At 43.2% G+C, this 13593-nt stretch overlaps 1 protein-coding gene across 12 annotated transcripts in view; it reads left to right on the top strand.

The window, feature by feature from the left end:
* PPIP5K1 (diphosphoinositol pentakisphosphate kinase 1) overlaps positions 1-13593 on the top strand; it is a 94280-nt gene that overhangs the window by 43903 nt on the left and 36784 nt on the right. For 11 of the 12 annotated variants that reach the window (XM_073012107.1, XM_073012102.1, XM_073012100.1 and 8 more), the window contains 2 exons: positions 6991-7104; positions 10928-12920. In XM_073012107.1, coding sequence (XP_072868208.1) covers positions 6991-7104; positions 10928-11679 — 866 coding nt within the window. In that variant the 3' untranslated portion in view covers positions 11680-12920. Of the gene's footprint in view, positions 1-6990; positions 7105-10927; positions 12921-13593 lie in introns of those variants that run through there. The other variant, XM_073012103.1, reaches the window with a different exon arrangement.

Raw genomic sequence — 13593 nt, 5'->3', positions numbered from 1 at the left:
TGCCTATAACAGCAGCACTTTGGGAGGCCGAGGCAGAAGGATCACTGGAGCCCAGGAGTTTGAGGATGGAGTGAGCTATAATTATGCTACTACATTCCAGCCTGAACAACCCCCATCACTCAATTTAAAAAAAAAAAAAGTGTACAGAGAAAGAAATGCAGATAGCCATTGTACATACGAAATTATGCTTAACCTTCTATAAGAGGTATGCAAATTAAAACTACGCTGAGATATTATTTCTCACCTGTTAGATTGGAAAAAATCCAAAAGTTTGATAATACACTCTCTTGGCAAGTCTGGTGAAACTAGAAATCCTGTACATTGTTGATGGGTGTACAACAAGGGTACAATCTCTATGGAGGTAAATTTTGTAGTATCTCACAGAATTATGGTTAACCTCTGATCCAATAATCCACTTTTTTTTTTTCGAGACAGAGTCTTGCTCTGTCACCCAGGCTGGAGTGCAGTGGCGCCATCTTGGCTCACTGCAAGCTCCACCTCCTGGGTTCATGCCATTCTCCTGCCTCAGCCTCATGAGTAGCTGGGACTAGAGGTGCCCACCACCACACTAGGCTAATTTTTTGTATTTTTAGTACAGACAGGGTTTCACCGTGTTAACCAGGATGGTCTTGATCTCCTGACCTCATGATCTGCCTGCCTCGGCCTCCCAAAATGCTGGGATTACAGGCGTGAGCCACTGTGCCTGGCCCCAATAATCCACTTTTAAGAATCTATTCTGAAGCCATTTCTATGCAACGTTGAAATAACATTTATTTATTTATGTATTTTTTTAGAGACAGGGTCTTGCTCTGTCACCTAGGCTGGATTACAGTGGTATGATCATGCCTGGAGAATAGTGGCATGATCACTGAAGCCTGGAAATCCTGTGTTCAAGCAATCCTCCTGCCTCAGCCTCCCAAATAGCTGGAACTACAGACATGTGCCACCACACCCAGCTAATTTTTTTTTTTTTTTTTTTTTGAGACAGAGTCTCGCTCTGTCACCCAGGCTGGAACGCAGTGGCCAGATCTCAGCTCACTGCAAGCTCCACCTCCCGGGTTTACGCCATTCTCCTGCCTCAGCCTCCCGAGTAGCTGGGACTACAGGCGCCCGCCACCTTGCCCGGCTAGTTTTTTGTATTTTTTAGTAGAGACGGGGTTTCACCGTGTTAGCCAGGATGGTCTCGATCTCCTGACCTTGTGATCCACCCAGCTAATTTTTAAAAATTTTTGTAGAGACAGAGTCTCACTTTATTGCCCAGGCTGGCCTTGAACTCCTGACCTCAATGACTCTCCCGCCTAAGCCTCCCAGAGTGCTGGGATTATAGATGTAGGCCACTGCTCCCAGCCTGAAATAACATTTATATACAGTTATTCATTGTGACATTATTTAAAGTGGCAAAATATTGGAAATGACTCAGAAGTTCTTTAGTGCAAGAGTGGTTGAAAAACTGTGGTATGTCCACTCAATTGAATACTATGCATCTGTTAAAACTAATGAGGAAGCTCTATATGATCTGATATGAAGTAATCACCAGGATATATTATTAAGTGAAAAAAACAAGATGTAGAAGACTGTTAATAGTATGTTACCTATATTGTAAGTAGAGAGGGGAAATAAAGAAAAAATAAATATGTATTTACAAAAAGTACTTGCTAGAGGCCAGGCGTGGTAGTTCACACCTGTAATCCCAGCACTTTGGGAGGCCGAGGCAGGCAGATCACAAGGTCAGGAGATCGAGACCATCCTGGCTAACACAGTGAAACACCGTCTCTACTAAAAGTACAAAAAATTAGCCTAGCGTGGTGGCGGGCGCCTGTAGTCCCAGCTACTCAGGAAGCTGAGGCAGTGAGCCAAGATGGCGCCACTGCACTCCAGCCTGGGTGACAGAGCAAGACTCTGTCTCAAAAACAAAAAAATGAAAATAAAGATAAAAATAAATTTTAAAAACTTGCTAAAAGTATAAATCAGAAACAAAATTTATTACCTCTAGAGTTAACAACAGGGAATGGGGCTAAAGGGCATGAAGGAAACAGTTTCTCTGAATATGCCTTTTTAGATAGCTTTGACTTGTGAGCCTGTAAATGTTTTTTGAAATACAAAGTTAAATCAAAAAAGAAAAGAAGCAAAACCTAAAATTGCAAAAAAAAAAGAGAAAGAAATGACCCTAACTGTATATCAAAATAGTAACATAACCACACAGGTAAAATAATTTTTCAGATAACTTTAGAATATTTTATCAGTTCTTTGGTGGGACAAAAAGAACTATAATTGTAATCCTTATTCAGTAGTTTAATTGTTAATAGTGACATTGATACTACAGTGATATTGATACTATGTATATAGTGTGTGAATATGTATATTATATATATATATATTATAGAGTAATGCAAATAAGGAATTATGTTCCTGTTGTTAGGAACCAGGATTTTCAAAGTAAGATAAATTAGATAGAAGTATAAATTTAAAAGATTTTAAAATACTGTAATGATAAATATGAATTGGAAATATCAATATGATTTCTGGTTTTTAAGTGCTTTTTCTAGTACTATGCATTGGCAAATGTAACATGAGCTCCTTTAGCAACTAGATTTTGGTCTCTATGTACCATTCTCCACTAAAAGTAACCAGGATTCCATGGGGAAATAACTTGATTTTTGGTCTAGAGCAGGGTTTTTTAAAACTTTTTAAAAATTACTCTCCATCCCAGGAGTTTTTTTTAGAATTTTTTTCCCTGGTTACCTCCTACCACATGAAAATTTAACACCACAGATATATCATATATCTGTTTATGTATTGTGACCATTTGGTGGACCATAAACCATTGGAATAGCTAAGATTTTTTTACCCCCACCAAAAACCAGTTTTGTTTAGAATGCATGGTTGAGGGCAAAGAAAGCCCAGGATGATCTTGCAGCATGTTGTAAAGGAAAGTAAGGAAGCAGTCAACCCCAAAGAGGCTCCCAGTGACCAAAATTGGGACAATTTGAGCATTTGAGAGAATAATTACTGTAGTTGATTAAAGTATGCTGAATGTAGCTACTCAGGAGGCTGAAGTGGGAGTATCGCTTGAGCCTAGGAGTTTGAGACCAGCCTGGGCAACATAGCTAGATCTTATCTCTAAGAAAATTTAAAAAGTAGCCAGGCATGGTGGCACACACCTATAGTCCTAGCTACTCAGTAGACTGATGTTGGAGGATTGCTTGAGCCCAGGAGTTTGAGGCTGCAGTGAACTATGCTTGCATCACTGCATTCTAGCCTGGGTGACAGAGTAAGACCCTGTCTCTAAGAAAAAAGACACACACACACACACACACTGAATATATATAATAAAAATCCATAAGCTCATAATGAATGAAAACAAGAGCTGGGTGCTGGGTGAGGTGGCTCACGCACCTGTAATCCTAGCACTTTGGGAGGCCGAGGCAGGGGAATCACTTGAGTTCAGGAGTTCAAGACCAGCCTGGGCAACATAGCTAGATCTTATCTCTAAGAAAATTTAAAAAGTAGCCAGGCATGGTGGCACACACCTATAGTCCTAGCTACTCAGTAGACTGATGTTGGAGGATTGCTTGAGCCCAGGAGTTTGAGGCTGCAGTGAACTATGCTTGCATCACTGCATTCTAGCCTGGGTGACAGAGTAAGACCCTGTCTCTAAGAAAAAAGACACACACACACACACACACTGAATATATATAATAAAAATCCATAAGCTCATAATGAATGAAAACAAGAGCTGGGTGCTGGGTGAGGTGGCTCACGCACCTGTAATCCTAGCACTTTGGGAGGCCGAGGCAGGGGAATCACTTGAGTTCAGGAGTTCAAGACCAGCCTGGGCAACATGGTGAAACCCCATCTCTGCAAAAATACAAAGATGAGCTAGGCATTGTGCTATGCACCTGTAGTCCCAACTACAGGAAGCTGAGGTTGGAGGATCACTTGAACCTGGAAGTTTGAGGCTGCAGTGAGCTGTGATTGTACCACTGCACTCTAGCATGGGTGACAGAGGAAGACTGTCTCCCCCCAAAAAATTAAATAAATAAAACAAATTAATACTCATCCGTCACTATTGGAGAATATTTTTCACACTCTCTACTCTGAAAACCAATTAAAGGGAAATAAATATTCTGCCTTTTCAGTGAGAACTGTAGTTCAGTATAATCAAATAGTCCCATTTGCAGAAGGAAAGTTCTTTATGGAAAATATGCCAGTTGATGGTGGAGAACTAGACATTCCTCAAAGGATCACTCCTAATCAGAAGGGGAAAACTTCACAGTGAGATCTTGTTGGTGCCACCTTAACCTAGTTAGTAAACTTAGCCTCACTTATAATGGAACAATGAGACAATATGCCTCCACTATGATGCAATATATAGTACATGGGATCACCTCTTAAAGTATTCTTAACAAAATTATTTAAAATAAATCAGCTAAGTTAGATCTAATTTCCAGTTAATAGGAAATACAAGGGATAGTGAAATAAGTTAAATGATTTTTTGTGGAAACAATCAGATAAGTCCAGAATGTGGGACATGACCTTCTGCAAAGACAACTGGCGTGTTCTTTCTTCTTTTCTCTTTTCTCTTTTTTTTTTTTTTTTTTTTTTTTTTTTTTTTTTTTGAGATGGAGTCTTGCTTTGTTGCCCAGGCTGGAGTGCAGTGGCATGATCTTGGCTCACTGCAACCTCCACCTCCTAGGTTCAAGGTTCAAGTGATTCTCCTGCTTCAGCCTCCCGAGTAGTTGGGATTACAGGTGCCCACCACCACGCCCAGCTAATTTTTGTATTTTTAATAGAAATGGGGTTTCTCCTTATTGGCCAGGCTGGTCTCAAATTCCTGACCTCAAGCAATCTACCCGCCTCGGCCTCCCAAAGTGCTGGGATTACAGGCATGAGCCACCATGCCTGGCCTTCTTTTCAAAAAGTTACTATGGGCTGGGGATGGTGGCTCACACCTGTAATCCTAACACTTTGGAAGACTGAGGCGGGCAGATTGCTTGAGCCCAGGAGTTCAAGATAAGCCTAGGCAACATGGTAAAACCTATCTCACCTCTACTAAAATACAAAAAATTAGCCAGGAGTGGTGGTATGTGCCTGAGTCCCAGCTGCTCAAGGGGCTGAGGTGTGATGATCGCTTGAGCCAAGAGGTAAAGACTGCAGTGAGCTGGCCAGGCGCGGTGCACATCACGAGGTCAGGAGATCGAGACCATCCTGTCTAACACGGTGAAACCCTGTCTCTACTAAAAATACAAAAAAAATAACCAGGCATGGTGGCGGGCGCCTGTAGTCCCAGCTACTCAGGAGGCTGAGACAGGAGAATGGCATGAACCCGGGAAGCGGAGCTTGCAGTGAGCCGAGATCGCGCCACTGCACTCTAGCCTGGGTGACAGCGAGACCCTGTCTCAAAAAAGTTACTATGAAAAAAAGGAGAGGCTGCACTATTCTAGATTAAAAGAGGCTTCAAAGACATAAGATGCAGTGCATGGTTCATGTTTGGATGCTTTTATAAATGACATTTGGGGGAATAATTGGGAAATTTTGAATATGGACTGGGTATTGAATAATACTAGGGAATAATTTTTAATTTTGTTTAGCTTGTTAATGGTATTTGGCTATGTTGGAAAAAATTCTTTATGTATATCTTTCCTTGTTTTTTTTGTTTTTGTTTTTGTTTTTGTTTTTTGAGATAAGAGTCTCTCTGTGTTGCCCTTGGTGGAGTGCAGTGGCACAATCTCTGCTCACTGTACAACTTCTGCCTCCTGGGTTCAAGTGATCCTCGTGCCTCAGCCTCCCAAGTAGCTGGGGTTACAGTCATGTACCACCACACCCAGCTAATTTTTTTTCTTTTTCTTTTTTTTTTTTTTTGAGACAGAGTCTTGCTCTATCGCCTAGGCTGGAGTGCAATGATGTGATCTTGGCTCACTGCAATCTCTGCTTTCCGGGTTCAAGCGATTCTCCTGCCTCAGCCTCCTAAATAGCTGGGATTACAGGCATGCGCCACTGCACCCAGCTAATTTTTGTATTTTTAGTAGAGACAGGGTTTCACCATGTTGGTCAGGCTGGTCTTTGAACTCCTGACCTCGTGATCTGCCTGCCTCGGCTGCCTAAAGTGCTGGGATTACAGGTGTGAGCCACTGCGCCTGGCCTTAATTTTTATATTTTTAGTAGAGACCTAAACATGGTTTCTCCATGTTGACCAGACTGGTCTTGAACTCCTGGCTTCAAGTGATCCATCCACCTTGGCCTCCCAAAGTGCTGGTTTACAGGCATGAGCCACCACACCCAGCTGGAAAAAATTCTTATATTTTATTATTATTATTATTCTTGAGACAGAGTTTCATTCTGTGCCCCAGGCTGGAGTGCAGTGGTGAGATCTCAGCTCACTGCAACCTCTGCCTCCCAGGTTCAAGCGATTCTTAAGCCTCAGCCTCCCGAATAACTGGGATTACAGGCATGTACCACCATGCCGGCTCATTTTTGTATTTTTAGTAGAGATGGGGTTTTGTCATGTTGGCCAGGCTGGTCTCGAACTCCTGGCCTCAAGTGATCCACCCACCTCAGCCTCCTAAAGTGCTGGGATTACAGGCATGAGCCACTGCATCCAGCCATTTCTTATATTTTAGAGATGCATTTTGAAGTATTTAGAGGTGACATGTTTCATAATGTTTATCATTTATTTTAAAACACTTTAGCATGCAGAAATAGATGAAACAAGTATGGCAAAAATGTCAATGTGTTAAATCTAGGAGACGGGTATATGGGCATTGGATGCACCAGTCTTTCAACTACTTTTTAAAAATGTATGTTTGAAATGTTCATAATATAAAATTTAAAAAATTGAAAATGGTTTGGTTGAAGGGTCCCCAGGAAATGCTATTTCTCAGCCAAGGAAGGGTAAGTTGGCTTTGACTTATGTTAAGAACCTATGGCTCCTGGATTCTTCCTCAAATGTCTTTTTTTCTTCCCTCTCCCTTCACCCTACCTCCTTTCCAGCCCTCTTTGATTCCATGCACAGCAGCCAGGCCTCAGATAACCCATTTTCTCCACCACGTACTCTTCATTCACCTCCCCTACAACTCCAGCAGCGCTCTGAGAAGCCCCCTTGGTGTAAGTAATCCTTTTGGAACTGCCTAGACAAAAGTCAAGAAGAATGGAGTGATTGGTGAATGAGGGGCCTGTTGCATGAGGTAAAAGAAGGTGAGGGTTGAACGACCAGGAGTATCCATTCTGGGAAGCAGTCTCATCTGCCATTTCTAAGATGAAAGGAGAATCTGTTTATTCTCTCTTTACCTCTGTTCTCCATGTTCCTTCTATTTCATTGGAGAGAAGCTTTTCTGCAGTATTAGGAATAATTTTTTTTTTTTTTTTTTTTTGAGAGATGGAATTTCGCTCTTGTTGCCCAGGCACGATCTTGGCTCTCCGCAACCTCTGCTTCCCGGGTTCAAGCAAGTCTCCTGCCTCAGCCTTCTGAGTAGCTGGGATTACTCAAAGGGCCCTTTGGGGAAGAAAGAATGGAGACTTCATTCTCCTTTGATCCCTATTTGATCTCTACAGCATTCTCTGGTAAAGATGACTAGCAGACAACTTAGATATTTAGAAAAGCTGGGAGCAGGAGGCCGGGCCCAGTGGCTCACACCTGTAATCCCAGTACTTTGGGAGGCCAAGGCAGGTGGATCACGAGGTCAGGAGATCAAGACCATCCTGGCTAACACGGTGAAACCCCATCTCTACTAAAAATACAAAAAATTAGCCGGGCGTGGTGGCGGGCACCTGTAGTCCCAGCTACTCGGGAGGCTGAGGCAGGAGAATGGCGTGAACCCGGGAGGCAGAGCTTGCAGTGAGCCGAGATCGCGCCACTGTACTCCAGCCTGGGGGACAGAGTAAGACTCTGTTTCAAAAACAACAAACAAACAAACAGAAAAGGCTGGGAGCAGGAGAGACTAGAATCTGCTACTTATTTTTACATGACCCTTCTCTCTGTTGTCTGTTTTCAGTTTTTAGTTTAAGTTGAGGTGCTGCTTTTTCCCATCTCTTGTTTATTATCTATAATCTATCACTAGTTGTTTTTGGTAACAATGTGAACAGTGGAGCCACACAGAATTGTTAGAGTGACCATAGAGAGGAGGCGCTACTGGTGGTAATTGGAGGTGGGGATGTGGGCCAGAGGCACTGGTGAAGTATCATCCTGCCTCTGGGGAATAACTGAAATCAAACATGCCTTTCATTATTTTACTTGGATAGGACCAAAGTAAAGATTCTTACTTCATTCAGCATTGGACTTAACAGTTGTAGAATTTTGCCCTTTTTCTGGCACCCTGTTTGAAAAAGAAACTTTCCTCTCTGACACCAAGAATTCCTCCCCTGAATTTCAGATTATCCTACACTCACCTTGCCATTGCCCTTTTTACCTGTTTCCTGGAGTGTTTATGAGTTCTGTGCCCCTGGAAATCTTACCTTTCTCCCTCTTCTGTTTCTGTTTGACCTTTTTGATTTGCCTGAATCAGACCACTAGCAGGATATTAAGGCTACTTCTTTACTTGGGTAAAGCTCAGCTTACATCTTTTCTTTTTCTTTTTTTCCATCTAGTATCAGATTTTTGACTCAGTATCAGGTGTGTAGCCTCACTGGTAAACATCTTCTTTCGGGTCTGTATATCTGCACCAGAAATAGGCTCCACATCTCTTAAAGGCTTGTTGGTTCAAAACCATGATCTTCTCTTTTTTTTTTTTTTTTTTTTTTGAGATGGAGTCTTGGTCCAGGCTGGAGTACAGTGGCGTGATCTCGACTCACAGCAACCTCCACATCCCGGGCTCAAGTGATTCTCTTGCCTCAGCCTCCCGAGTAACTGGGATTATAGGCACATGCCACCACACCTGGTTAATTTTTATATTTTTAGTAGTGATAGGGTTTCGCCATGTTGGCCAGGATGGTCTCGAACTCCTGATCTCAAGTGATCCACCCGCTCAAAGTGCTGGGATTACAGGCGTGAGCCACCGCACCTGGCCTCTTACTCTGCTTGAAGCATGCCTCCTTTGATTATTATTATTATTTTTTTGAGGTGGAGTCTTGCTCTGTCATCCAGGCTGGAGTGCAATGGTGTGATCTCAGCTCACTACAACCTCTGCCTCCCGGGTTCAAGTGATTCTCCTGCCTCAGCCTCCTGAGTAGCTGGGATTACAGGCATGTGCCACCACGCCCAGCTAATTTTTTTTTTTTTTTTTTTTTTTTGTAGTTTTAGTAGAGACGGAGTTTTACTATATTGGTCAGGCTGGTCTCGAACTCCTGACCTTGTGATCTGCCTACCTTGGCCTCTCAAAGGGCTGGGATTACAGGCGTGAGCCACTGCCCCCGGCCCCTCCTTTGATTCTTTACAGAAGAGAGATAACTAGCATACCTTCAACTCAATGATGGATTGAGCCTTTGTAGGCTCAGGTTTACCAACTTTTCGAGGTTTTTTTCAATGGCAATATGTTCCGATGTCCCCTTTTCCCAGATTCTGTCATTATTGATACCATAGTACTTTAATATATCGTTATAATATTATCAATAAAAATGATTTTTACCAAGGGAGAAGTAGGTTAGTCCCATACTAGAGGTCAATGAAGCAGTAGCGGATGGAGTAGGAATCATCCCACAGTGTAATTGAAGACTCTGAGGTCTTTATTACACTACTGTCAGGATCTAGGAAATCAGTTTTTTAATGTTTTCTGTGTATATAATTTGCACAAGCCTGTAACATTCATTGTATGTCCCAAGACTTACAAGAGTCTTAACCCTGGATCCATAGATGTGGTTTCAGGGTACAGTCTATGAGCTTCAGGAATCACATGTAAAGATTAGTGTGAATATTCTTATATACATTTTTCCTGGACTTTCATTAGCACCTCAAAGGGGCCACTGATCCCTAGAAAGGTTAAGAACTGCCATGTAGAAATTCCATGGCCGTCTTCCGTTTTTGGGTAAACCATTTTCTTTTTTTTTTTTTTCTGAGATGGAGTCTTGCTTTATCACCCAGGCTGGAGCACAGTGGCATGATTTCAGCTCACTGCAACCTCCACCTCTGGGGTTCAAGTGATTCACCTGCCTCAGCCTCCTGAGTAGTTGGGATTACAGGCAGCCGCCACTATGCCTGGCTAATTTTTGTATTTTTAGTAGAGACAAGGTTTCGCCATGTTGGCCAGGCTGGTTTTGAACTCCTGACCTCAAGTGATCTGCCTGCCTCGGCCTCCCAAAGTGCTGGGATTACAGGCGTGAGCCACCGCACCCAGCCAGGTAAACCATTTTCTTTCCTATTGTTCTGATTTACATGGTTTTTCTACATTCTCCTGCCAACTTATCATTTGGGCTATAAATAATGATTACCTCTGCCCCAGAAATACATTGATTGCTTTAAAGAATGATTCTTAACAGAAGGTGTACATCAGAATCAACTGGGAGTGTTCCAACAAAATTATATTGCCTTCATCCTCCTCCCTCCTCCAAGCTACACCTTTACACTAAACCTATAGAATTAGAATCTCTGGAGTTGAAAACTGGAAATTAGCATTTTAAAAAATGTTTTCATGATTTTGATTATGAATCACTGGGCTAAAGTATTCATATGCTTCCAAAGTAGGAATGAGAGGCCTTGGGAACTTGGAATTCTGATGGGAGTGTATTTGTGAAAGAACCAGATGAAGTGGGTCTTAGTACTCTCTCCTGAAGTCTTATACGTACCTTATTGTTACTCTCAAAGTATACATTAGGCCAGGGTGACAGTTCTTGAGCTAAGCAAACTTAGGAGTCTTTGCTTAACTTAGGAAGAATTCAGACACTCTTCCCTCAAGACATAAGTAGCATAGGCCAACCATTCTAGCATTTGAACTATCTGCACAGGGTAGAGCCTACTCTTCCAGCTTCTCTGACTTGATCTCTTGACTTTGCTTTACAGACAGCAGTGGCCCTTCTAGCACTGTGTCCAGTGCTGGTCCTTCTTCCCCTACTACAGTAGATGGTAACTCCCAATTTGGCTTCAGTGATCAACCCTCCCTAAATTCACACGTGACTGAAGAACATCAATGCCTTGGGCTGCTCCGGGAGACCCCTGGGAATGGAGCACAAGAGCTCTCCATAGAAGGGAAACAAGAGATTTTTGAACCAAATCAGTCCCCACAGGTGCCACCTGTGGAAACCAGCCAGCCATACAAGGAGGTGGCTGAGGAGGTCAGCCAGCCATGTCAGGAGGTCCCTGACATCAGCCAGCAATGCCAGGAGAACCATGACAATGGTAACCACACATGCCAGGAGGTCCCTCAGATCAGCCAGCCATGCCAGAAGGCCAGCCAACTGTGCCAGAAAGTCTCTGAGGAAGTTTGCCAGCTATGTCTGGAGAACCCCGAGGAGGTCAGCCAGCCATGCCAGGGGGTCTCTGTGGAGGCTGGCAAGCTGGTCCATAGGTCCCATGTAGGGGTTGGTGGCTTGGTCCAGGAAACCCCTGTAGAAGTTGGCAGCCCAGCTGAAGAGATCCCTGAGGAGGTCAGCCAGCCACACCAGGAGTTCTCTGTGGAGGTTGGCAGGCTGGCCCAGGAGCCTTCTGCGATCAGTCTGTTATCTCAGGGCATCCCTGAGATTGATAAACCATCCCAAGAGTTCCCTGAGGAGATTGATCTACAGGCCCAGGAGGTCCCTGAGGAGATAAATTAGAAGTCCTGGGTGGTCCCTGAGGTGATCCATCAGCTGCTTGGAGAGGGTATTCCTCAAGCCCAGCATCTATCTAGTGGTCCAAACCCTCAGAGCCAGTCTCTAGCCCATGACCAGCACTCACCCCTTCCACCAGCAACATGTGATTAATTTTCTCATTAGTGGTGTCACACTATACCAGCCATTTGAGCCAGCAACCTTTTCTGTTGGCTAACTCACTGGCCAGCTCTCACCAGCAGTGTCTGGGGAAGTAGTTCTCTTGGTATGAAGCATACCTGTGCCAGAGCTGTGCTTAAGGAGGAGCCAGTTTTAGGTTCAAAGAAGCCATTGGCTCTTCACCTAACCATTAAACTTGAATAGGATTTCCTTGGGGTGGGTTGGTCTCTCATTACCCAGCCTTCTCTGAGCATCCTAGGAAATCATAGATTGTTAAAGGAAATGCTGCTTCACTGCTGAAGACACCATCTGGGGACAGCAAATGCAAAAGAGGGGACTCTAGGGTCTTCACTTTTCTGGGGAAATAGTCACGACTTCTCAAGGTATGCTTAGACCATATGTGCATTCGGGGGACTCTTGTCTTTGCCAGCACTCCTCAGGTGAGCCCAGGATGGCTATCTGAAATGTCTGGAAAATACAGTCCCCTCCCCAAACATCTGTCATGGCCACTAAATCTTTAGACTTGCCTTATAGATCTTTCCATATCATCCCCAAGTGCCCCTTCTGCCTCAGTCCTGTTCCTCTGGGCAATAGCTCTAGGGAAAAGTAGGTATTAAACTGCTGTACAAAATTCAAAGCAACTACTTAAAATGCTCTAGAGGATTCTTAGCCAGTCTGTGAAACTGGGCCTCCCTCTGTGGTGGGCTGTTTGGCTTAGGAGATACTGTAGTAGTAGAGATAATCAGGTTCTATTTTAAGCAATGAGCAGAGATCAGTATTGTACAGATACAAGCAAAGGTTTAATAAATAAATATAAATATATATATACACATATAGATGTGTGTGTGTGTGTATATATATATATATATTTCTGTAGTTGTGCCAGGGACAGACTGGCCAAAGACCAAACACTCCTGGGTCCCCAAGAAATTTGTCCTTATATCATTGTATCTGAGGGCCAGATATGATTATGAAGCTTTTTCCAAAGATCCAGGGATGGGAATGGGAGTGGGTAGGAGGGGTAATATGGTCATTGGAGTCAGGGGCCGGAACATTATGAGTGCTCAATAAATATGAAATAATGAGAATGATGGTGATGGATGATGGTGATGTCCTTGTGAATTCAAGAATGAATATGGGCTGGGCACAGTGGCTTATATCTGTAATCCCAGCACTTTGGGAGACCAAGGTGGGCAGATCATGTGAGGTCAGGAGTTGGAGACCAACCTGGCCAACATGGTGAAACCTTGTCTCTACTAAAAACACAAAAATTAGCCAGGCATGGTGGTGGACACCTGTAATCCCAGCTATTCAGGAGGCTGAAGCAGGAGAATCACTTGAACCCTGGAGGCGGAGGTTGCAGTAAGCTGAAATCACACCAATGCACTCCAACCTGGGCAACAAAGCAAGACTCTGTCTCAAAAAAAAAAAAAAAAAAATATATATATATATATATATATATATATATATATATATATATATATGACTGTGAGTCATGTGAGTCAATTGTGTCTATAACTGATCTGAATCAGTCAAAAGCCATTATAATTGAGCAGGAGTGGGCTGTAAAAATACAGAGATCAGGCATCCAAAAATAGACTATAAAAATATAGAGGTCAGCTGGGCACGGTGGTTCACACCTGTAATTCCAGCACTTTGGGAGGCCAAGGTGGGTGCATCACGAGGTCAAAAGATTGAGACCATCCTGGCCAACGTGGTGAAACTCCATCTCTACTAAACATATAAAAATTAGCCGGGCAT

Source organism: Chlorocebus sabaeus, chromosome 26, assembly GCF_047675955.1.
Source record: "Chlorocebus sabaeus isolate Y175 chromosome 26, mChlSab1.0.hap1, whole genome shotgun sequence".
Lineage (NCBI taxonomy): Eukaryota > Metazoa > Chordata > Mammalia > Primates > Cercopithecidae > Chlorocebus > Chlorocebus sabaeus.
Note: the sequence above shows the minus strand (reverse complement) of the source record. Positions and strands in the feature narration are given on the sequence as shown.